The 24,723-nt window shown below is 47.7% G+C and overlaps 8 protein-coding genes across 8 annotated transcripts; 5 read left to right on the top strand and 3 right to left on the bottom strand.

Moving 5' to 3' along the window:
* Positions 1 to 261: 261 nt before the first annotated feature.
* On the bottom strand, positions 262 to 1,722 carry MMT2 (Mitochondrial metal transporter; the record flags this gene model as incomplete). The annotated part of the gene is made up of 2 exons (XM_031153200.1): positions 262 to 902; positions 957 to 1,722. 2 exons carry the CDS (start codon positions 1,720 to 1,722, stop codon positions 262 to 264), a joined length of 1,407 nt encoding a protein of 468 aa, XP_031001611.1.
* Positions 1,723 to 2,138: 416 nt separating this feature from the next.
* On the top strand, positions 2,139 to 3,371 carry LHYA1_G008279 (NAD-dependent protein deacylase; the record flags this gene model as incomplete). Its single annotated transcript, XM_031153199.1, has 1 exon — positions 2,139 to 3,371. One exon carries the CDS (start codon positions 2,139 to 2,141, stop codon positions 3,369 to 3,371), a length of 1,233 nt encoding a protein of 410 aa, XP_031001607.1.
* A 38-nt stretch (positions 3,372 to 3,409) lies between these two features.
* On the bottom strand, positions 3,410 to 4,074 carry LHYA1_G008278 (uncharacterized protein; the record flags this gene model as incomplete). The annotated part of the gene is made up of 2 exons (XM_031153198.1): positions 3,410 to 3,576; positions 3,633 to 4,074. 2 exons carry the CDS (start codon positions 4,072 to 4,074, stop codon positions 3,410 to 3,412), a joined length of 609 nt encoding a protein of 202 aa, XP_031001608.1.
* Positions 4,075 to 4,330: 256 nt separating this feature from the next.
* bimB (Separin) lies at positions 4,331 to 10,778 on the top strand (the record flags this gene model as incomplete). Its single annotated transcript, XM_031153197.1, has 3 exons — positions 4,331 to 7,551; positions 7,601 to 9,090; positions 9,139 to 10,778. The coding sequence occupies 3 exons, from the start codon at positions 4,331 to 4,333 to the stop codon at positions 10,776 to 10,778; spliced, it is 6,351 nt and encodes a 2,116-aa protein (XP_031001603.1).
* An 842-nt stretch (positions 10,779 to 11,620) lies between these two features.
* LHYA1_G008276 (DnaJ subfamily C member 7-like protein) lies at positions 11,621 to 13,995 on the top strand (the record flags this gene model as incomplete). Its single annotated transcript, XM_031153196.1, has 4 exons — positions 11,621 to 11,918; positions 11,976 to 12,458; positions 12,510 to 13,671; positions 13,728 to 13,995. Coding segments are annotated over 4 exons (2,211 nt in total), but the record flags the coding sequence as incomplete, so codon positions are not given.
* A 4,328-nt stretch (positions 13,996 to 18,323) lies between these two features.
* LHYA1_G008275 (uncharacterized protein) lies at positions 18,324 to 18,961 on the bottom strand (the record flags this gene model as incomplete). Its single annotated transcript, XM_031153195.1, is given in 2 exon segments — positions 18,324 to 18,781; positions 18,796 to 18,961. The coding sequence occupies 2 exon segments, from the start codon at positions 18,959 to 18,961 to the stop codon at positions 18,324 to 18,326; spliced, it is 624 nt and encodes a 207-aa protein (XP_031001605.1).
* Positions 18,962 to 19,381: 420 nt separating this feature from the next.
* dml-1 lies at positions 19,382 to 21,268 on the top strand (the record flags this gene model as incomplete). The annotated part of the gene is made up of 5 exons (XM_031153194.1): positions 19,382 to 19,453; positions 19,506 to 19,705; positions 19,759 to 20,200; positions 20,252 to 20,871; positions 21,007 to 21,268. 5 exons carry the CDS (start codon positions 19,382 to 19,384, stop codon positions 21,266 to 21,268), a joined length of 1,596 nt encoding a protein of 531 aa, XP_031001606.1.
* A 1,965-nt stretch (positions 21,269 to 23,233) lies between these two features.
* On the top strand, positions 23,234 to 24,672 carry LHYA1_G008273 (uncharacterized protein; the record flags this gene model as incomplete). The annotated part of the gene is made up of 6 exons (XM_031153193.1): positions 23,234 to 23,379; positions 23,451 to 23,534; positions 23,582 to 23,749; positions 23,797 to 23,964; positions 24,011 to 24,311; positions 24,466 to 24,672. Coding segments are annotated over 6 exons (1,074 nt in total), but the record flags the coding sequence as incomplete, so codon positions are not given.
* Positions 24,673 to 24,723: the final 51 nt, after the last annotated feature.

Genomic DNA, 24,723 nt, shown 5'->3' with positions numbered 1-24,723 from the left:
ATCGTGAGAATTCCTGGAGACACACCCCACCAGTACCCGCACCAATTGCATGTCGATAGAATCCTCTAAAATCAGTACATTATAAACTTGTGATACATAACATCTTATAAATGCATTGATTTCCCCATAACGCCAGCCTCTCTTGAGTAAAAGTCTCCCAACAATGCTGGAGGTGCTCTCTCGCATATGGTGTAACGCCAAATATCAGAAATGCCTAGAACCCGCTCACAAGCTTCCAGTATATGTACAAATCGTCTCTTATCATTGGATTTTCTTGTTGCCATTCCCATTTCCATTCCCATTCGTCTTCGCATGATCATGGTCGTGATCGTGATCATGCTCTTCAGGTTCGGGGCTTTCCCGAGGCGAGACATCCCCACTAATGAATTCATCAAACAGTGCTATGGATGTTTCGCCCTTTGGTACGAAACGGACTTTCACCCGGCGTACACCTCGAACCTTGGATCCTACAACTTGTCTAACTCCTTCTTCTACCTCTCGAATATCTTCCACGGTCCATGATTTTGGCACGGCCAATTGCAAGTCCACGAGAAAGTTTTGTCCAGACTTCACACCTTCAACCTCTCGTAGTTCTATTTGTGAGCCGTCCCTCAATTCTGCAAGGCTCTTCTTGGTAGCCCTTGTAATTGATGCCTTTGTTTCAGTGTCGATTCCTCTGTCTGCCAATTCGTATAATGCCGACTTAGTGTTTCCCCACCCCCCTTTTATAACCAAAAGTGATATCAACAGACCACCGACGGGATCCAACCAAGCAGCATCATGTAAGAAGTTTGCGCCGAGAATGGCGAAGAGGGTGACAATACCAGTGAGGGAATCGATTCGGTGATGGATTGCATTCGAAGCGAGGACTGAGGACTTTCGTTCCTTGGCTACTTTCATTGCTGGAAGGAGTATTAGTGTAATCTCAGGTAAAGGGTTAGAATATAGCATCTTACTTGCTTGGTATAGCCATTCTTTCAGAATTACTGTTCCAGCGGCTAACCATGCGGCATGAAGACTGGGACCAGCTGCAGCATGACTATGGCTATGGCCGTGTGCATGAATGGCTGCTTCTGCGGCTGCATGGGCATCGAGGAAGAAGTGCCCATAGAGAATCTCGCAGCTGTTCAAGCACATGAAGCACCCTCCAAATAACAGCATCCCACTGACCCCTAAAGAGCCCAAACTCTCTACCTTCCCGAACCCGGTGGGAAACATTGCTGTGGGGGGCCTCAAGCTCCACGATACTGTTGCCAGGGTCAAGATATCGCTGGCCAAATCCGTCAAGCTATGCCATGCATCTGCAATCATTGATTGGGAATTGAAAGCATATCCACCTACCCCTTTCGCAACGGCCATGCCCAGATTGGAGTAGAGGCCAATCCGTGTTATCCGCACCCCCGCATCCTTCTTATTCTTAGAAGTGAGATAGGTATTGTCATGGTGGTGGTGATGCGAATGGCCGCCATGAGAGCGCGTCTGTGTCTGGGTGAGGGCAGCCATTGGGCGATGTCGAGGGCTGATGTTATTTGTTAAGGACTGGAATTTCGGGAAGGACCGTAGGTGTATGGGATGTCTGATATGTAAGAAGCAAGGGTCAAAGGATGCGGTTTGGAGAACTCGGGATTGGGATAGACGTGTCCTTAAATTCAGCCTCAAGTTGGCAGCGGTAGATGTGACAAGCCTTAACGAGCGTGCCCGGTTGGAGGAGAGGAAAGGCATAAATGGCGAATAGGTGGCGGGGTAAGACCTCTTACAGGTCAAACCGCGACTCACGACGCGTGTCTATAGAAGAAGAAGGGCATCCAAGTCTCAAACAAAAATAAATACGTTGACATCTAGGATCTTGAATACAATTCTAGCTTGGCAAAGAAAAACGCAACGCAAGCCGAGGCGTCAGACTACAAAAAAAGGTACAGGCCCTGAATCGAATCATACCTACCTTACGGTAAATAAGAGAGCCCGATGACTAGCGCTCTGCCTTGACTGGTCACTCCGCCACTATTTCCACTACTTTACATACACTACATGGGTGTGCGAGTAATGACGCGAATAACCTCAAACCATCTACGGGTATTATCTATTCTCCTCGTACCTGTTGGGCGCCTCTTCACCCCAGTCTCAATGCCTCTCTCTCAATGAAAGCGCCTCTTATGAGAATCCCGTATACGGGTCCCCTCCCTCCTCCCAGTATCATTCCACGTAATGCCAATACAATTACTGGGGCCATTGCGGCTCTGTCAAGATTCCTTACAGCCCCACCTTCGCCAACCTTACTGGCACGAGATGGAGCTGCTGGCGATTCGCAATCGACGGTGATATTATCCGGAGCAGGTATATCAGTCGCGTCAGGACTAGCCGACTACAGGGGCACAAATGGAACATATCGTCAGAACAGGACATACCGACCCATCTACTACCATGAATTTTTGGCAAATCACGAAGCACGGAAGAGATATTGGGCTCGAAGTTTTCTAGGATGGACGAATCTACACAAGGCGAAGCCAAACGCGGCACATTATGCTATCAAAACTCTCGGGGATATGGGAATCGTACGGACTGTTATCACACAGAATGTCGACTCTTTCCATTCGGCAGCCCACCCAGACCTTCCTACCCTGGAGCTACACGGATACCTGCGAGCTCTGACCTGTGTGACTTGCCATAATGATCTGCCACGAGAGGCTTTCCAAGAGTCACTCGCAAGACTCAACCCAGCATGGGCTTCCTTCCTGGCTGAAGCAGTTGCATCCGGTGCATTGGATACAGAGAACCCAGATGAAAGGCGTGCGAAAGGAATGAAGACAAACCCGGATGGAGATGTTGATTTGCCTGGGGCTCCATATTCGACGTTCAGATATCCAGCTTGTCCCCACTGTCTGACAAATCCACCCATAGCTGGGGATGGAACGCAGACAAAGGTTGAAATCGACCAAGACGGTGCCTGGGTACCCACCAACACAGCTGGAATATTGAAACCATCTGTAGTAATGTTTGGAGAAAGCATAGCTAGCAAAGTAAAGGAAGCAGCAGAGCAGGCCATCGATGGCTCGGGCAGACTGCTAGTTTTGGGTACATCTCTTGCTACGTATTCTGCTTGGAGACTTGCCAGGCGAGCAAAAGAAAGCGGCATGCCGGTTGGAATCCTGAACCTTGGTGGAGTAAGAGGAGAAGATGCGTTCTTTCAGAATTTGCCCATGAGCCAACAAGGAGAAGCCGGCGTTCGAGTGGAATTGGGAACTGATAAAGTCCTTCCAGGTCTTGTTGATCAATTGAAACGTACAAGACCTACCCATATGAATAATGAAGCCTCAGATCCTTCAAGTGGACAGCATAGCAACAGTAAAGTGTTCAGAGATATGCTATCATAGAATAGCCAAACAAATTATACATTATATATGCCAATGCTCTAGTAGAACCCTGTTGGACCTTTACTCTTCGTTGGTTTCGGAGGTTCTTCTGGCTTTGCGGGTAAATTCGCAGCTTGTGAGGTAAGTGGGGTAGATTCTTCATGTTTCGGGTTTCTCTCTCGTGATTCTGTCCATGTCGCATTTTCCTCCTCAATTTCTTGTAGAACTGGAAGTACGTTAGCAACCGACTGAAGTCAAATAATGTAAAGCAAGGGCCCATACCTTCTTCCCATTCCTTCTCCCTCTGCTTATCCCCAGTCCCCAATAGCCCCTCTACATTGACATCCTCTCCATTTTTGATTCTCTCAATGATTTCCTTCAGCAAGCTAATCTTTGCATCAGCCCTCCGAGTGAACGCTGCAGACTCGTTCCGCAACGTAATCATTTGAATTGACATGGACCCAATTAACAGGAATATAATGATGTAAAAGGTGGCCGGGTTCCATTCTTTCGATTTGGCCTTCTTCTTTAGCGCAGCGGTTGGAGAGCTCCCACGCAGAGGCTTGGGTATTAGACTGCGCCAGAATGATCCATCCGTAACACCGGGTGAGGCTGCGTATTGTCGAGGTAATGCGGTTTGAAAGGATCGAGGGGAATGGACGAGGGAGCTGCGGATGGTAGGTGGCGCAAGAAGCACTCTGCGAAGTATTGTTGATCTGTTCATTGTTGTGTTCTTAAGCAGTAATTGGGATGCTTCTCCTTTTGCTAAATTATCTGCTCCGTCTTTCGGTCCAGTGATTGTGGAAGCCGGTTGCTGGGCGGTTGCTAGGCAAGCTATTGACTTAGCACTACCTAAAGCTTTACAGTATTTCGAAATGCTAACAAATGCCAACATCTTAGCATTGCATTCTGGCGCAGTTTTGAATAATGTCTAATCAATAACATTGCACAGTACCTTTCCGTGATCTGTATGTATCATGATGGCATCACTTCACGAAACGGCCGACTCGATACGCGCCGCTGTGGGCTCGACAACAACATGCACAGCCGCGACAGCAACAATACTCAGCGACCTTCTGTTACCAAAAATCACGATTGTACCCAAACCCCTAGCAGGAAATTCAAAGAAGCCGGCAAAGCCTGCGCTATCATCCAAGGCTACGAAATCAGCAGTTGCGAAAACTAGGGGCAGAAAGGTTTCATTTGCAGAGAAGGAGGATAGGACGGAATTTAAAGACGCCAACCAATTGTCGCCGAAAGAGAGGTCGATTTTGGCTACTGAAGTCATCAATGCCACACTCAAGTCTCTCAGCGAAGCCATAAAGGCCCCAAAGTCTAGTTCAGTACGACGGCAAGCATCCTCGCGGGACCTCATTAAAGGTACAGCCCGAAGACCACTCATACGTTCGAATTCAGCACCACAATCCCCATTACAACCGAGATCACTAAATAGAGTATCGACTTCGCCCAGCATATCTTCTAGGCCAAGCAGATCTTCATCTTCAGCTTCTATCACAATATCTGGACATAGGTCAACCGCAGAATGTGCCCGTCTAGCTTTCGCGTGCCTCCGAGCATTACAAACTGCCAAATTACCAGGAATCGACCTACCACCCCTTCAACTCGAGAATGGCATGTCAGTGTTGATTGGAAAACTCATAACTCTTGGATTGGACGACTTGGCGACAAAGGAGTTACGGATCTTGAAAAAGAGGTTGCATACGGAAGATGGACCAAAGAGGACATTGACATCGAAGGCAAATGTCACGACGACTCCGCAGACTCTAGCAGAGCTTTTGGATTTCGGAAGCACAAAGCTGAGCGGGACGAAACTCGGATTAGTCATTCAATCTCAGCTACACATCCTACGACTTATGACTTCGTCTCGAAAACAGAAAAACGTAGAAGCTGCCCTGCCTATTTTAGACCCGTCGCACCCTTCATCTCCGACGAATTTGCTGCTACTGGCTGCCAAGGAGTCGAAACCAACAAACAAGATCGCACGTCAGCTACAATCGCTCTCCGACCTCCTACTGTCATTATGTCCAAGCGTCTCGAGTTCGGACGATGCTCTGGCTCTTGAATCAAGACTCAGTGTAACCCCCGAGGCCTCGTTCCAACTGCAAACTTTGGCCTTCCATAACCGCATTTCATGGTGGAAGCTCGCAGGCCATAAAGCAAATCACGCAACAGAGTTTTTCGATCCATTTCTTCGCTGTCTCTCTACTTTTGCTCGCCGAAACCCAGGTGGAGCACGCGAGACCTACCAGATAGCTTCCGCGGCTTTTGTCGACCTGAAGCAACTGCTTTCAGAATGTGTAGACGCAGGCCAGGGAGGAAGTAGGTCAGTTATGACTGGCATCTGCAGAACATTCAGTTCTCTAGCTCAGGAGGCGAATTTGGTTGAAGATGCGATCCACTGGACTTTGGACCTGAAAGGGTTATTTGAGGAGAAGGTTGATTCGGATGCCAAAATGAGCTTCATCGTTGCTAGATTGGCGGCCCTCACTCTCAAACGACCTTCACGGAATGATGATGAGGATTTGCTTCTCACTCTATTGGAGGTCCTCGAACGGCCTTTGAAGGGCGAATCTTTAGAGATAGATGACCTGATGACTGAAGTTTCCTTTGCTAGGAGAGCTGCGATATCAGTATTGGCTGCATCATCTCCAACTAGCCAACAGGATTCTAAGTTAAGTGATGGTATGCGGCAAATGTGCGAATCTTTAGTATTCATATGCCCCAGATTATGTTCGCGGTATCTCGGGAAACCTCTCGATGTTCATTCTTCAACAAAAGACATCGTCCGTCACGAGCAACGGCGGCAATTCATCGCCAAATCGGGACTTCACTCAATAGACTCTGCCCTGTTTGTGTTAAAGATGCTTCTTGGTGAAGGGCAGTTGACATGGGACCTACTAGACTCGAAGCTCCAGGATTGTATAGTTTTACTAGATCGGCTTGATCTAAAGTCTATGGAAGGTCAATTGGATGGAAAACCGACCCAGTCATATCATGTCAAAATATCTAATATTTACTACACCTACTTCCTCAACGAACGCCGAAATCTGGATGGTTTGAAGGAAACTCAACAGCTGCGAGTCTTAAGGCGATCAGTAGATTGTGTTCGAACGAGATCACAGCTTGAAAAAAAGGCGGCGTTGCTTTCAACGAAGCTAGAAAGAATGGCTGGGATTTGCAAAATCGTTGGTCGTTACGATGAGCTATTCAAAATCCTTGTCGATCTCCGGGACGAAATGGTTAAAAATGGTGTTCTGTCTGCAGTTGCAGTAACTGCGGCTTCTCAACCTCTCCGGAAAGCCTGGAATCAAGATGACGAGACGTCAATGCTTGCTCGAACCGTACAAACTCTCCTCAAGGTCCAGCTTAAGTACCTGGATTCTAGTTTGCATACCCCGCTTGTGGACGATTCTTGGACAGATGATGAAAAGGGAGTGCTGCTGGAGCACCAATCCCGTCTATTGTCTGATCAAAGTTGTAACACCGCTGCGGCTTGGGATCTTGCAATTAAAACCTTCGAAGCGCTGATTTCCGTATACACTAAGTCTAAATACCCTATACGCAGACTCCGAGTGCTCATTCAAATTCAAACTCACGACTTGGAGTTTTCGGAAGAACTCACCCAGATTATGCAAGAAGAGCTCAGAGCTGAAGACATTGCAACCTGCGTGGTAGATGGAACAAAGGATGAGTCTTTGCGGAATTATTTGCTTCATTTCCAAACTTTGGCAATCTCAACAATAGAACTCATGAAGGGTCTCCCACCAGTTGATGCCCTAAAACGAAGTTTGGTTATTTGGTCCGATATGAGAACTGTTTGTGGAGATTTGGAAACCTTGGAGCGTCAAATTGAGGACATTCCTGATCTTTTGAGCCACCTTCAATCTATCGCAGACTACTTACAGGTGAAGGGTCTCGAGGCCCTCCGATTAGCGGTGTTGCGATTGATTGCTGATTTCATGGAGCTTCGGGGGGCCAATACAAGCCCCGACGACCTGATATTTGGCTTCACAAACTTAGGATCCCAGTGGCTTCAACTTGGATATTCTGGCAAAGCAGGACTAGCGCTGGACAGGGCGGAAAGTTACAGTCACCAAAACGGAGTTTCTTCACCTGCGATGATGCAGTTGCATCTGTCTTCCTCCGAGTATTCGCTAGCTATTGGCAATTTTGAAAAGTGGTAAGTATTGCTGCTAAGCTTGGAAGAATAATATCTAACAAAACATTAGCGAGGATCAACTTGCACGCGCTCAACTCATACATACCGAAGAGACCGAGTTCAGATCCGGCAAGAATATAGTATTGACACTAGAGGAGAGGACTAGTAAGAACCTTCTGATGTCTAATGCATATTCGATATACTCTATGCTCGCACTCCAGCGCGGCTCCGCTCACATATCGCTCAACCTTGCCAGACAAAGCGTTAGATTGCTACGACGAGCATGGGCAAACACCGAAGAACATTTGCGATCAAGGAACCGGAAGTCTGAAACGGAGAAATTAGCCGATGAATTCTCTCAAATGAATATGTCGACTTCAACAGTAAACGTTGCTCCCGTAACTGATCCAGTCACCGGATCTAACTTTTGGGCATTGGTCACACCGTTCTTTCGGAGCCTTAACCATCTCGCGCTAGTATATGCGCATCACGGCATGTTCCAGGAGTCACTCTACTATGTAGACCAAGGGTATCAACTCATGAAACATATTGGCGCTGAGGCTCGCCAAGCCATGGGAGCAGCACTGAAGGGGAACACACTACTCAAGGCTGGTGATCTTGAGAAGGGGTCGGAATTGCTTGCAGAGTCTCAGCAGCTTTCTTTGCCCGAGAAAGGTCTGGATTCAGTTATCTTGTCGTACCATTTCGGCAACATGCATGGGCTCCTAGGGGACAAAGATGCTGAGATAGTCGCATATGAAGCAGCAGAAGAAGTTCTGAATCGTCTAGTCAGTGTAGACCACATCGGTACACTAGACAGGATCTCTAATCCAGTTCATGGCCTCGAAACCAAAATGTCTCAACTTGCACTTTCCAAGCCAAAGGCACCTGCAAAACGAAAGGCTCTACCTCGTCCGAAAGCCGCTATAAAAAGCAAAGTTGTCACCCGCGTAAAGTCCCCGGTGGAGCCTACTCCATCCATTGCCGGCGAGTGTAGTCAGCTCATATCCCTCAAAGGTATGGTGCTTCGTCAGAAAGCTCGGGCTCTGATGGAAAGCAAGAAGTTTGTCGAATCCCTTGCCCTTCTGGATGGGCTTGGTGCTGCCCCGAATGCTCAACTGGAGGCAGTAGATCATGGGCTTGCGATCGCTAAGCAGTTGTTGCTTCAGAGCATGGAACAGATGACTGCGGATCCAGTGTATTCAGTCTTACAGGACTCGACCATATCTTTCCCTTCAGTTATGGGTCCTTCTAAAAGCGAGAAGAGCGGAGATAGGCTATCCGTCACTCGATCATCACCGCCCAAGAAATCACAGGTTACCAGAAATGCCAAGGACATAAATAGGGCGAAAAGCCCTGCTCCTGATAGCTTCTTCGACAGACTGCGCCAAGCTCAAGAGCACCTCATTGAAGCACATTCTGTTGCTCTTTGTGTCGCTCCTATTGGTCTTCTCCACCGGATATCTGCTATCCTCAACAGTGTTTCCATTCTGCTTTCTGCCGCTGGTCACGCAAAGGGAAGATCCATTACTCACCCGGGTTTTGCTAGCTGCACTATTGGTATGCCTTCATTTGACGACCTTTTGGTTTCTTACTAATTATCAGCAGAGACAGCAAGAAATCTTGCGCTTCGTCGTGAGCACAAAGCCATACATACGGATATTTCATCGGCCTTCAAACTAGATGATTCATGCTGGCCGAGCATATCTTCAGCTGATCCAAGAAGATCTAGCCTTGGGCTACCACATGATCTATCTCGATTCCAAAGAGATTACGTCGATATTATACCTAAATCATGGACGGCAATATCAATTTCCCTGAGTGATAGTCGCAACGAGCTCTCAATCACCAAACTACAAGCAGGCCACAGTCCTTTCGTTCTTCGACTGCCATTGGGACGACACAATTCTATGGATGCGGACGAAGAAGTCTTCGGTTTTGAGCAAGGTCAATCCGAACTTCGAGAAATCATCGAGCTAGCAAACGAAAGCTCACATGATGCGCGAGGCACGATTGGGAAAGAAGCTAAGACCGCATGGTGGGAGGAGAGAGAAGCATTAGATGCACGCCTGAAGGATCTCCTTGAGAATATCGAGAAGGTTTGGTTAGGGGGTTTTACAGGCATATTTTCTCAACACGCCAGACGGCCGGAATTACTGGCACGCTTCCAAAAGTCCTTTCACAATATCCTCGATAAGCACCTCCCATCACGCCGACAGAAGACGAAGAAGAAGAATGCAAGTCCTCGCATCACCTTGGATTCACGAATCTTGGATCTGTTCATTGGCCTAGGAGATGCTGCAGACGAGTACTGTGACTTCTCGGAACCGCTGACCGATTTGCTATACTTCGTCATTGACGTTCTGCAATTCCATGGTGAACTGAATGCATACGCCGAAATCGACTTTGATTCCATTGTTATTGAAACGCATGATGCTCTACGCTGCTACCATGAAGCAGTTCGTGCATCTGGCGACTCGGATGAGGGAATGCATACAATCTTGATATTGGACAAGGCTCTCCATTCGTTCCCATGGGAGTCACTGCCGTGTATGGAAGGTCAAGCTGTCTCTCGGTTGCCATCACTTAGTTGCTTGCGAGACCGCGTTCTCGCCTCGCAACCTTCTCCATCAGATAATCTCCCAGAGGGGTGTTATGCCAGGAGGGAGAAAGGCTCGTATATCCTCAACCCAGACGGCGATCTTAAAAACACGCAGGCGACATTTGGGAAGGCCCTTCAGACTCTGGATGAATGGGACAGTATCGTTAAGCGGGAGCCAACGGAAGCGGAATTCAAGGCGAGTTTGGAGAGCAAGGATATATTCTTATACTTTGGTCATGGGAGCGGAGCACAATATATCCGGGCGCGAGAAATTCGGAAACTCCAGACATGTGCTGTTACGTTCCTCATGGGCTGCAGCAGTGGTGCTCTTACTGAGGTCGGCGAGTTCGAGCCGTATGGAACGCCGATCAATTATATGCATGCTGGCTCTCCTGCTGTGGTGGCTACGCTGTGGGACGTTACGGATAAGGACATTGATCGATTTGCGAAGGTTACTTTTGAGCACTGGGGACTCTTTGAGGGTTGTGAGAGTAAGAAAGGGAAGGGGAAGAAGAAGGAAGGGCCGGTGGTGATAGGGGCGATGTCGCTGATTGAGGCAGTTGCGAAGGGGAGAGAGGCGTGTAACTTGCGGTACTTGAATGCAGCCGCTGTGTGTGTATATGGTGTCCCGGTGTACTTGAATTAGCGTTCGGTGGTTGGGTTGTTTTGAATAGCATTTCCTGGAGTTAGAAAGGATACCAGGAGTAGAATTGATCATCATTGAGTTTATAGGAGTTCAGTCAGAAACTTCAAATGATGTGAAATTCATCGTATTATTTGCATAGTGTGGATTCACCAAGTATTCAAATTCATATAATAGAAATTTATATTCGACCTGAGGTGAGAGATTACAGTATCATCATCGGATGGAAAGGCGACTAGCAATTTCAATCACCTAAACCATGAAACCTCCAATACTCGCACCGATTTACCATTACAAAGATGACATGCGCACCACAGTAAAGATTTCAAATTTATATAGATTAACGATCTCTGAATGGCGCGGTTGGGTTGGTTGGATGATCAGTCCCAGCGTCTGTCTAGGGTGAGTGATAGGCGGCAATGGCAATGAAATGAAATGAACAAGACTTCTTTCCACCCACGTATTTGGGAACAGATATTTCACTGAGAAATCAAAACTTCATCGCATTAATTAATTGGAATAGATTTATTTCCTTCTTCTGTAGAAAAGATTGAATCCTCCGCCGTCAAAGTCCCACTCAATTTCGATCGATTTCATGGAAGCTTCGAGAAGCGACTGAAGAAAAAAAAAGAGATTCCGAGCAAGCAGAGCAAATCAGAGAAAATCAATTGACGCGCAGCCAGCAGACAGACGCAGGCAATCAGATCTCTCAAGGCTCCAGCGAACTGAACTACTCTCTTGCCATCAATCCATCCATCCATCTACGCAACTCGATCAGTATCCAAACCAGGCTTTTGTACAATAAATACTTCGCGACCATTACCTATCCTATCCTATCTACAGATCTCTCTCTGTCTCAGCAGTCGGGTGCATGGATTAACGGACTGAGTGAAGCCAGAGCCAGAGCCAGCCAACCACAGCGTCCATTTTCCTCACTAAACAGCGGGAACCAGTCCGTTGGGTTCGAATTCACACGACGGGCACTTATCCCATCCCCATCTAAGTCCCTTTCAAATTCTCGATGCAATTCTTTCAAAAGGCCCCTAAAAATTCAAAGAAGACGTCAGGCTCTACCAGCGGCGACGAGGCCCTCTCTCAATCTCAATCCCAATCCCACACCCACTCGCATCGATCACGCTCGCCGTTGAAGAAAATATCCTCCAGCAAGTCGAGCAAGTCGAGCAAGGCCAAAGACGAAAGTCACAAGGACAAGGCAGAGCAAGGATCCCCTCGAAACAGCCGGTCCTCCCAAAAACCTGGTCCCAATAATAATAACTCCCCACGTCACCCCCTTCGACCCAAAAACCACCCACCCCCTCAACCTTCCTCCCGACCAGCTTCGCAGGTTCTCTGCACTGTCCGCCATGTCAGACCCAGATCGCATGGACATTGACAGCGAGGCCCCAGCCGGGTCACCAGCCGGGGCTCCCGTCTCTCCCCCACCTCAAGCTCAACCTCAACCTCAAGCAAAAGCTCCAAGCTCTGTCGATACGCCAAAGACAAACAATGTAAACGGCAGTGCGAAGGAAGAAGGCCCCGCCCCTCCCCCTCACAAGTCAAACCCCTCCAGTCCTGTAACCCCAGCTGCTCCAACACCAGAGGAGGCCGAAGCATTCAAGAATGCGGGCAACAAGCATTACAAGGCGAAGGAGTACAAGAAAGCCATTGAGGAATACACCAAAGGTATGTACGCCCAAACTAATACGAGAGCAACTTCTAACTTGGTTTCTATAGCCGTCGAAGCACAACCCTCATCGGCAACTTATCTCAACAACCGTGCCGCCGCATATATTTCAGCAGGCCAATATGCCAATGCTCTAGAAGATGCCACGCGTGCAGATGAACTCGACCCCAATAACCCCAAGATCCTCCTCCGGTTAGCACGCATATACACCAGCTTAGGCCGGCCCCAGGATGCTCTCAACACATATGCACGAATCCAGCCTCCTCCTTCTGCAAAGGATACCGCTTCTGCCAAGGCAATGATTTCACATATTGATGTTGCAGAAGATGCATTGAAGAACGGGACAACTGGTTCTATGGCCTTGCATGCTCTTGACCAGGCTGAAAAATTACTTGGAATTGGTGCTCCTAAGCCTAGGAAATGGCAACTCATGAGAGGAGAGGCGTACTTGAAGATGGGGAATGTGAATGCGTTGGGTGATGCTCAGAATATTGCCATGTCCTTACTACGAAGTAACAACAAGGATCCCGAGGCATTGGTCTTACGAGGCCGAGCACTCTACGCTCAAGGAGAAAACGAAAAAGCCATCCAACATTTCCGCCAAGCCCTGAACTGCGACCCCGATTACCGAGACGCAGTCAAGTATCTTCGAATGGTGCAAAAATTGGATCGTATGAAGGCTGACGGGAATGCTAACTACAAAGCTGGGCGTTGGATATCAGCAGTAGACAAATACACCGAAGCACTGGAAGTCGACCCCATAAACCGTGGCACGAATTCCAAGCTCCTGCAAAACCGCGCCTTGTGCCGTATCCAACTCAAAGATTACAAAGGCGCCATTGCAGACTGCGAGCAAGCCCTGAAGCTCGAGCCCTCCTACACCAAAGCCAAGAAAACCAAAGCCAACGCACTCGGTCAATCAGGTGACTGGGAATCCGCAGTCCGCGAGCTTAAGGAATTGCAAGAACAAGACCCACAAGATGCAAGTATCGCCAAGGAAGTGCGCAAGGCTGAGCTAGAGCTTAAGAAGAGCAAGCGGAAGGACTACTATAAGATTCTTGGGGTGGAGAAGGATGCGGATGATAACCAGATCAAGAAGGCGTATCGCAAGGCAGCTATCATACATCATCCAGATAAGAATCCTGATGATGAGGATGCGGCAAACCGATTTAAGGATATTGGGGAGGCGTATGAGACGCTGAGTGATTCTGAGTATGTTACCCCTGTTTTTTACTCCCATCAATAGCCAGTTACTAACAAGGAGATAGGAAACGAGCACGCTATGACAGTGGCGAAGACTTAATAGATCCGAGCGAAGGTTTCGGAGGCGGCGGCATGGGTGGCGGTGGGATGAACATCGACCCGGAGATCCTAATGCAAATGTTCGGCGCACAGATGGGAGGAGGAGGCAGCGGAATGAATGGTGGACGTGGCGGTGGAGGAGGATTCCACAGTTTTGGCGGGGGGATGCCCGGTGGTGGTGGAGGACGCAGAGGGGCTCCTCAGGGGTTCCCCAGTGGCTTCTCTTTCCAATGACCAGATGAGGAATCCACCCCCACCCCCTCCGACTCCGACTCCGATTACCCAGCTTCCAAGCAGCCTCACAAGCATAAACGTGAAAGTGCAGGAGGCCTCTCAGATGCAACGCTCTCCCGGTCCCGCAAAGCGGGCCTGGGGTTCCTCCTTGCAGCTGTCTTCCTCCCGCTCGATCTCCTGCTGCTTGGGACGGGCCTCTTTGTTTGCGTAAGGCTTGTTTTGTATTGGTGGTGGCGGGCACCGAAACCTAAATTATAGATGGTGGTATGATATGATATACAGATAGATAGACCATTGCTGGCGTTAATTACCTCTTTGGGTCATGGCTTAACTTCCTACATGTGGACATGCGGTCTGTTCGGTCCGTCCCGGGGAGAAATCAGCATTTCATGACAATGAAAGATGTTACTTGTATATCTTGCTTCTTGTCGGCTTGAAGTTTAAGTGAGCACTGTTTGTGGCTGTGGCATTGTCTTTACTTTCATTAAATCTATTGGTGGGGAGCCGGACGGAGACGGAGCCGGAGCTCCCTCGATTCGAGTATTATCTTTTGCAGTAACTTTGGATCGCCCACTAAAGCAATTCCCACTATCTATCTGATTCTGGTCAGGAGAACCCATTGCATGATCCTACAATTAATTGCCCTCTGCTCTGCTCTGCTCTACACATCCAAACCCAAACCCGAACCCCTCAACGTTGATACTACCTTACATTTACAAGAGTGACGGACCCAACCAACGTGAGCCTGCACCTGTCGACCGATGCACAATAACAATTCTTCTCAAATATTCAATCTCTGCCACTTTCCAACCCTGAAACCACTCAAGCTTCCAACTAGACACTAGGCACAGCTCTCTGCCAGATGGTATCATGTTATTACTGATATCATGGTATGGGTAGGTAAACTGTTTGTAGTGAGTATTGCAGTATGGAATAGGGGTTCTGGATTGGATACGTGAGGGGGACTTATAGACATGATTAGAGAAGGTTTTTGTTATGCGAATAGTTGGGTAATGTGGTGATGGTAACATTTAGGGGAGACGATTACGGTACAAGAGGACGGTGCGAGAGAGAGCTGATGTGCAGCTGCGTGACTTGCCCGATATCTCACATCAGGCGATCCGCCTCCAAAGTGCTATTGACAGGAAGGAAAGGCTATAGCGAGAGGATATGCAGAGTCGTACTGTAGCTCAATACTGAGTTTATAACCTCTTGCAGTTTAAATCTAAACATCCTCTCTTTCCAATGTAATGTATCCGGTACCCGTTCCCAGTCCTCAGTCTCATGAATCAAAACCCCTTCCATGTCGACAGAATTTTACAGTATCAATTGTAAGGGCATCCGCGGAGTGATGAATTCGATAATAATATACACTTATTGACAATTGCCGGCTCATGATAATGTTGGCTCCTGTTTCTGATCAGCGCCAGTCCATCATTAATCCTCATATCTTCATTTTCAACTTACCACCCATGTGACCGACGTCCCTGGAAGTTCAACCATTTCCTCAAAGCTAGACAATTTTGCGAAATTGAATAAGCCGTTGACCATGACATCCTTCTGCTCACCTTCGAGTGCGTCCGTGTCAAGTTTCTGACCAACCTCTCCTTCCACAGTTGCTCCTACCTACATCGAGTTAGTACTTTGTTTTCCGCATAAAGCAAGAGCCGATGAAATATGTTCGGAAATCCTATCACTCTAAAGGTAAACAGGGGAAACAAAGAGAATGGTTGCTTACGATGGAATGACCGTGAAATTTGTGGTCCGCACAGTCGTTAATTTGCGGCTCTATCGACAACATGAAATGAATTGGCGTGAATATTATATCATAGTCGCTGTTAACCCCAAGTTTACTGGCGTACACATCCCCCTTATAATAAGTTTCGGTTTCTTCTTGGAAGCTGTCAAAGACACCATCAAGGTTCGCGGAGTCTTCTACTGTAGGCGGGACAGTGTTTAAATCTAAATCAGGCAATTTTTCGACGTTGATCTGAGGATTGCCCGCTGTTGGATCTGGAGAAGTTGAAAAGAAAACCTGTCTGGGGATTCTAGCGTCAGCCCCAAAGAGATTTTGTTGGATATCAACAAAAGCTAGTTGGTCTGATCCTGGGAGGGTTTCGCGTGGAAGGTCTGCGATGTTGAGAGCAGGATATTTTGGCGGCTCGGTCGAAGCACCATCTAGCATGTGTCCAGAACTTCCCACCCCTTTTGGTTCATCCAGGAGCTGCGACGCCAATTGAGACTTGCCGATATCACCATAATGTCCCTCTTCCTTTTCTTCTGGTAAAACAACGCGGATGGGGTCGCTCGTGGTATTCCTTTCTTATGAAACTTATGAATAAACTGTTGGAACGGCGTATCTTCTTTCGTAGCAGCTGAGAGCGAAGACGGAGTGGCCTTCGCAGCATATGGACTCTGGTCGACTAAGGTTGATCCGGAAGACATTTTGGAAAGAGGCTGGGACTGGGGACGGCATGGTACGATTGTGCGACAACTGCTAGTGCTTATATTGCGAGTAGGTCGACTTCTTTCCATCAGAAATATGAATGTAAATTGTCGTGGTATGCCGCTTTCTTGCTGTGAATTTTCCTCAAGGGACCAGACCAATTTTGTATCAGGTACTAATGGCGGTAGGATGTAACCGAGTGGCGTGGTCAGTCCAGCTTCGGGAGAAGTAGACCGTGTTGAACCCTGACTATGTCCATTCTTAGCAAATAGTCGCTCTAGAGATTAAATAGGAGAAGAGCCTCTGCTACTGCTAGAGCTTCTCCACCTTTCTGGAATGGGATTAAGGCGGCCGTCTGGCTGTGGACTCGCATGTGCATCATTGTTCCCACCACCGTATTTTTCTCATAACCTACTGATGGGTCTAGTGTAGCATTGGCAGGTCCCTGGGAAAGGCCAACAGTAGCACCGAGTTTGAAGTTCCATTTTAAAGTAGCTGAGCTGATTCGGCCAAATGCTAAGTGAGGGGCAAACTTGAGGAATCGAATCGGCATGCCCGTCTGGGATTTGGCAGAGATGGTGATGATGGCAGACGTGAACCGATGCTGCGAAGAGTTTGATGGGTGAAAGGTGAAGGTGATAGCTGTTAAATGAATTAATAGTCTTTCCTCAAACTTTCCCAGGGTAGAGAGCCAGGCTCTAAAACATGCCAGAGCTCGCATTCTCAGGGCAAAACTTACCAGCGAAGGTGACGCGTGGGGTGTCTTCCTTATGTATGTTTTTATCAGTGAAGCATCCGTGCTACCCCAACAGATTAGTCCTTACGATTTCGAAAACATGGGAAGAACAGCCACAAAGTATATTCCGATAGCTATTTCAAGATGGAAAACACAGAGAATTTACTCACCTGTAGACGTTGGAGATGAGCTGAGACATACGTATCGCCGCCGAATTCGCGATCATAAAGCACGTCTTGGTTCACTTGGAAGCGATCTTCTGGGCCATTCTTGTTGGGCTTCGACACCGGCTGCGAGGTTGCTTCAGTGAGCGTGCTTGGCGGCTTGCCAGCTGATTTAGCATCCATCAGGGCCAACTAGATTTCCTCGAAGAATCAAGATAGAGTTATCACCCCAGAGAAGTCATTGAGCGCAATGCGGAATGTAGGTAGCTTTGGGAAGGAGCGGGCCGGAGGAGAGAGGGAACTGCAACAGTACGCACTGGCTTGAACGGGAAGGAACAATAAGAGTAATAGACTGCTCAGAAGGACGGAGTAATGAAAACAACTAAAGCATGGGATACAGTTCGTCTAGCTGCTATAGACCTTCGGAAGTCCTCTCTTCATCATTCTTGAGAAAGAGATTTATTTGTAGTAAATTCAAAACTGGAAGTAAATTTTAACCCCATTGGAACGGGGTTTGGCACTTTTACCAACGATCCTGAAATAAGCTTCCCGTTACCGGTGACGCCTTTCAATCCTGTATGCTTGTAAAAGTAGCCATAGCTTGGGGCTGTATCGTCGCTACCTGTTGATCTTTTGCATGCGAGACCTTGTAATGGTGTCGAGTGTTATACGACAAGACCCGGCGTCATGGTGTGATATTGGCTGTGTTCGAGTCTAGGAGGCGGGCTTGTACACCTTTCGATCTTCGGACACAGGTCAAAGTCAAATTATTAGTAGAGAAATATGGAGCTGACACGCATAACATATATCCAATATTTGAGGCCAGGCAATGAATAGACTTTGCTTCATAGACACATCGCGAGCTCCGACATCAATTTGATGAACAGCAGAATACAACACAGATAACTACGGCTCACACTCAAGCCTAATGCCCATGCTCCGGCCCCAGAACGCCTTTGTAGATAGATGTTTCGCAAGAATATCATACCTCAATCCCCAACGCCTTGAGCGCATCCCGAAAGTCAGGAATGCTATCAGCAGCTTTCGCTACCCCAGTCCATCTGACAGCTCCATCTCCATCAACGGCGAAGCTCCCAGATGTTTGCCAGCGACTGCCGCTTTCTGTAGGCAGGTTCCATATGTTTTCTTTCTTTCCGAGCTGATAGACAGAATACATTGACCAAGGATTGAGCACATGCCAAGTACTTGCAACTCCCAATCCCCATTGCGCGTAGAGTTCTCTCTCTGCATCGACTACAACATGAACATCCCACTCGCCACCGACTGAAATGACCCACTTTTCAGTCGCTTCTTCGTCGGAATGAGAGACAGCAACAAAGTTGATTTCTGGATGCTTTCCTGCCAATTTGCGTAGTTCTTGAAAGGTTTTCTCGGCAACTGGGACGAAAGTAAGCAGGAAGAAGAGGGGCGAGAGGATGTCTATTGAAACATACAAGGACATCCGCAGTGACGAAGGAATGCTATAACCGTAGGCTTCCCATTTTGGTTGGGCAGTGGTAATTTCGACGAAACAGGAGCCTTCTCACCGACTTCTGGCACCGGAAACGTAGTCAGCGCTTTGGGAAACCACCAGGAATTGAGCTCCTGCTGAAAGGTCATTTTTGACAAGGTCTTAGTTATGGTGCTGTTTGTGAAGCTGGTATTTGATACGCAGAAGGGTGTGGCGTGTATTAACCACGATCCAGTCCAATCAGATGAGCTTCTGTTCTATCCCTCTTTTGTGATGGCGCAAGGCTAGCACTAGCCTCTCATCACGAGACCAAACTCAGAAACCCGATATCTCTTTTGCTCAGTAGGAGTGTGATTTAGCTTCTTAGACTTGAAAGAAAGAATAAGAGTGCGAACCTAATGAGTCCATCCAAGTCCGAATTCGAGACGTGATTCGGGAGCGGGGATCGCGTAGTCAAGGAGTTCAGAACTTCCGACAGGGGTTTGAGCGTCTGATGAGAAAGACGAAACTTTGATATCTGCCTTCTTAGACAACACCTCTGCTACCTTGCGGACTGCAGAGAATCGGCTATGCACGAAATAATAACCCTCCAACTGGGACAGAAGAGCAACTATCTTGCTACTCATTTCTGGAATACTCAGGTAAAGAGTCAGGCTTTTCTCCATCTTGCTGCCGTGACTAATCCAATATCAGGAATCTTATTTTACATATTCTCCGGATCAAGAAACTTTAGTTGACCATGACATTCATTTTCGACCGGGAATTGGTGCCGATGGCACAGAGACCTTCACCCCACGGACCCTCGTCTATGATCTCAAGGGAGGGTTTGGCTCCATGAGAAAGATCAATGCGCTTTACGAAGTAGACGAACCAGTCGCCCCCCAAGGATTATGGTAAGAAGCGCTCGCAATATTACCGTCTCAATAACTCTAATTTGTTGACCTAGGAACGGGCCAACAGTGGTACAAAGACAGACAGCAATCCAGCAGAATGAGTACCAGAGAAGCCTCGATCAAGGGGTGGCTCCTCCACAACTCACTTCCGAATCGGTCAAGTACTGGTCGGATTTCAATCGAGTCTACTTCCACCCTAGATCTATAGTTCAACTGAATGAGTTTGAGCTCAATTCTACCCTGATGCCTTTCGAGAACTGGAACCTCGGCGAAGAGCTGTTCAACTCATTGGACAAAGAACATGATCTTTTAGATCGTGATCTTAGGTATTTCGCCGAGGAAGCGGACCAAATGCAAGGCATTCAGTTGATGGCCGGAATTGATGATGCTTGGGGAGGCTTTGCAGCAAGATATTTGGATCGAATCCGGGATGAGTATGGGAAGACATCTGTCCTCTTCTGGGGACTAGAAGACAGCATCAAAACTATTCCACGAGTGCGAACCTCTCTTACCCTTGGCTTTAGTACTGTTAATAATTGTCGATAGGAGAAACGATTCTTGAAGCTTTCGAACACAGCTAGGTCGATCTCGGAAATAGCACCACAAGCCTCTCTGTTCGTTCCCATGGCTATTCCTTCAGATTCTCCGCCCTCATACATCACCTTGGATACACACTCACCATGGCATATATCTGGACTTCTGTCCACGGCTATGGAGAGCATGTCTCTCCCTTCTCGCTTAAAAGTTCAAAGCAGTGCTCGGCAAACCTTTGATCAGATTTCAAACGCGGTTAATGTGAACGGGAACCAAACAATCACGAGGCTTCGGATGACTATCGACCAAGAATTAGCCCTCAATGGACACGGCGATTCACAGGTTGCGGGAGGAATTGGGCAAATGGGGGATTCAAGAGTTCCGCTCGGAAACGGCCATGTCAATGATTCAAATTTGAATCAGGAGGAGGAACCCAAGACTCTTGACATGGATTTCTTCTCTACGGAGACTGGCGAGCAATTCCGAACTCGCCGCCCCCGCAAGCCCCATGTTTTTGGCCAAGTTGAGAACTCTCGGGGGACTCATGATCAGCAACAAACACAGTTCATTGGAGAAGACGAAGGACACGAGCGCGCGCGGCGTCGAGCGGCTGGTCTTCCAATTATCCAAAGGTTAGTGCACTGCCCTATCCTACAGAGTTATAGCCTACCTTGTTGGATTACTTTATTACCATCAACTCTCGAATTCAGTTATTTGTTCTCGGTTGGTTTGGTTTTGAATGACTCCTGCTTACATTGGTACCACAGAACGAAAATACCCATGTCTTTCCCCTTGCTCGATAGCTTCCCGCATATATTTGCTCAAACTAGCACGACTCCGCCATCGCTAGCAGTAAGCACATCTTTGTCGACGGACACATCGGTTGCTTTGAGGGTGAAGAGCCTTCAGAATATTGTCAACAGGGCAATAAGCGTTGATGAGCGTGAGGCTCTGAGCAATTCTCTTGGTGAGATAGCGGAAGCCTATGAGGAAGGCTGGGATAGTGGAACTGATGAGGATGATGACTGAAGCATCATCTTAAAGTTGCGGTGTGAGACTACACCGAATTGTCAAGGTCGAATGTACATTTTCGCTCACCCAAGAACTATTGGATCATTGTGTGAGGTGGACCACCCGGAGGCTTTTTCATGTAACATTTGAGTTACGAGGTCCGGATCGAAAATGAGGCAGGAAGTTCAAAATTTCCACATCGCGTTCTGGGTGGCACTATGGTAGTATGGTGACAGAATGGCGGGAATTCCTCATCCTTCCGAATAGAAGGGATGCATGACAGCCAACTAGAGGTACTACTTCGTACTACGAATGTGTGTCTGTCAGCTAATCCTGCTGCATGTCCTGCAGCATACAACCTAAGGCATCATGATCCTCCAGTAATTTTGGTGGTACGGTATTCCACTCGCCTTTACTTTCCAGCCCGGGTTCTTGTTTAGGATCATCTTCGTAATTTTGCTTCCCATTTCCTGTACTGTACCACCATTACCCCGCACCCGCTTACGATAACCTTGATAAAGCATGTGCATGAAGTCATCCTCAAAGTTGCGCGGACCTTGCGGTAGCTCAATGATGATCAGCATACAAGGATCTTCAAGAGGCTGGGCTGGGTGGGGTGCGACAGAAAGGCTCCGATAGTTATTTCCCCAACTTAAGGATCATTTACCTCCAAATTTTCAAAATCCACAAGATGTTCAAGATCACTTCCTAGGCGAGATATTCACTCTTTGCGGTGTGTGGAGTGCTTCTTCAAATCTCAGTGTCTTTTATCACTATACTTGCTTTTCGGGCCAGCCTTGTATTTGGAAATCATGCATGGTACAGCAGCGATTGTTTAACCAACCTCGTCGTTGCAGACTTGCCACCAATAGGTGAAAGCACGCAAAATGGATATTTCTGTGCTTATTATCATTACCCTTGTATGAAATATACCCAGGTGAGTTGCCCGGTTTCGATTGCCGGTAGTTCTTGCAAGAGATGCACTGCCTCGTTACTACGGACTTGGAAGCGGAGAACAAGATTCTGGAGGAATCAAGTTTTATTTGTTAACAGGTGGACCATTGATATTGATGCTCTGGAAGTAAATTACCTCTGCAAAATTGGTTTGAAAGTATAACTACGGGCACTCTTGGTTACTTAAGGCCAATAGCAAAGTATGTTTTGCATTTATTGGCATTGAATCTCGCCCTTTTGTAGTATTGATCGAAAGGTTTTGTTCCATGTCATACGCATGGTGGTTTCCTGGTTTTCCATGAACAGGAAAGGATCCCAACCTAACCCCAGCCCCAGCCTCGCCAAACGGACATCATTGACAGGGATTATTTCCGGCCACACATCAGTCTTGATAGGGTTTTGCAGGGGCACTTTGTGCCTGTGCCTGTCGCCCCTCGCCAACGAATGCTTCGTACTCCACAATCAGACTGCTTGCCACAACACAACGTCGCACATCATGCAAGCGATGCTAGGGCAACCAGCCACTGGGAAGGAGGCCTTCAATTCGTTTATGCTGTCAACGTCAGAAAATCAGTGGTCATGATCGCCAACCTTGAACAACAAACCTGTTGCTCTGGCCATGCACCCGCTGCTCGTATCATAGGAGAAATGGAGCCGAGCCATGTGTGCATCTCGCACAGGCAAGGCTGGGCATGTGAACTCCTCTTGGAAAGACCGAGCGGCATTGACTTTCACAAATCAAGCCGATTGGCACATTAAAACGCTGGCATATTGAATTCCGCTGTTTGTGTCCCCAATACGGTGAGTTATTTCATCTTGACTCTTAAGAAACTAGGATTCCCGCAGATTTCCTCCCTTCTTTGTTCACACAAACTCACAAACCAACCTCTCTTGAAATCGTCTTACTCCAGCCTCCTTTGAGCAAGTAACTCCTTCGCTACGGTTACTTAAAACCCTCGTTTTCTCAAGAGTGTAATCAGTTTATCATCATTCGCTTTTTGTCGTCTTTTGAGCCCCATAAACATTAACATGAAGGCATCTTTCACTCTACTGGCACTGGCCACTGCCGCCTTTGCTGAAAATATTATTGCACGCAACTCTCCGTCTGAAGTTGCTTACACCACAACTGAAGTTGCCATAACTTACACGACGGTGTGTCCCGTTACGCAAACGAGGTGCGTTCTCTTAAAGAATACTATCTCTATTCAAGCTATCACCAAGAACATCCGGGCTAACTTGCTTTTAGTACTGAATCGGGCACTACATATACAGAAACGCATACGACAACTTCAGTTGTAGAGACGGTCATCCCTACCACTATTGAGGTGGCGTAAGCTGTCCTCCTCTTTACAGCAGAGTCTAGCTAATATGGTATAGCACCACCCTGCCGGATGTTACGACTAGTGCTACAGACGTTTACTACAGCACGTCGACCTCCCTTTGCCCAGTTACGGAGACGAAGATGGTTTCCGGGGGAGTTGTTACATTGACATATACGAGCACTAGCCTCGTCGTCACTGAAATCCCAACCAAGGTTCAATCATAGTAAGTTCTCCCACCTTCGAAAATGAATTTCAGCCAATAAATCATAGCACTACACTGCCTCCTTCAACTACGAATACTACCGCGATTTCTTACACCACGTCAACCAGTCTATGTCCGATCACTGAGGTTGAGACTGTCTCTGGACAAGTGGTGACAAAGACATATACATCAACCAGCTTGATTGTAACTGCGGTTCCCACAAAGGTTGAATCTTAGTAAGATTTCAAGTTCGTGACGAAATTCAAACTAACACATTTATAGCACCACACTTTCCCCAGTCACTACAAATATCGAAAGCTTTGTGTACTCCACCTCCACATCGTATTGCCCAGTTACGACTGTTTCCACCGTCTCTGGCTCACCGGTAACCGTCATTTATACATCGACGAGTCTGGTCGTTGCGAAAATCCCCACCACAATTGTTGAATATACCACTCAACTCACTACGGAATACGAGACTACGGATGTTGCAACAACGACGACCTGTATCGAAAGTGTTTATACAACTGTGTCGAGTGGCAGCACCGTTGTTTTGACTGCGACCGAGACAAATACTATTCTGGTGAGTCACCTTTGCTGAAGCGTATATCCTCTCTCGTACATCACAGGAGGGTTTTTGGAGTCGATTGCTCCTCAAAAACAGTGTCCCCACTTCCGTCGAACATTATCTGAACTTCTAGATTCCATTATACTGACTTTGAGATCTTGACGTACAGGTGACTTCTCTCTATACCATAACATCGACCACAGAGCCTCCTACGACGAAGGCCACAGTCTACAATTCTATCACTCTCGCAACAAGCGTGCCAGTCACAGAAGTCGTCACTGTCCCTTCGGAAAAGACTGCCACCTCAAGCGGAGGCACTGTCTACTCAACGGTACCCATAACCATCGAGTCGACTGCCACTGCAGCTCCCTCGACCGTTACTCTTGCACCTGCTCCTCCAACTACTATCCCAACCACCGCCCCAACT

This window comes from Lachnellula hyalina (assembly GCF_007821495.1).
Source record: "Lachnellula hyalina strain CBS 185.66 chromosome Unknown contig00226, whole genome shotgun sequence".
In the NCBI taxonomy this organism is placed as follows: domain Eukaryota; kingdom Fungi; phylum Ascomycota; class Leotiomycetes; order Helotiales; family Lachnaceae; genus Lachnellula; species Lachnellula hyalina.
The sequence above is the reverse complement of the archived record's forward strand: the minus strand, read 5'-3'. Positions and strand labels throughout refer to the sequence as shown.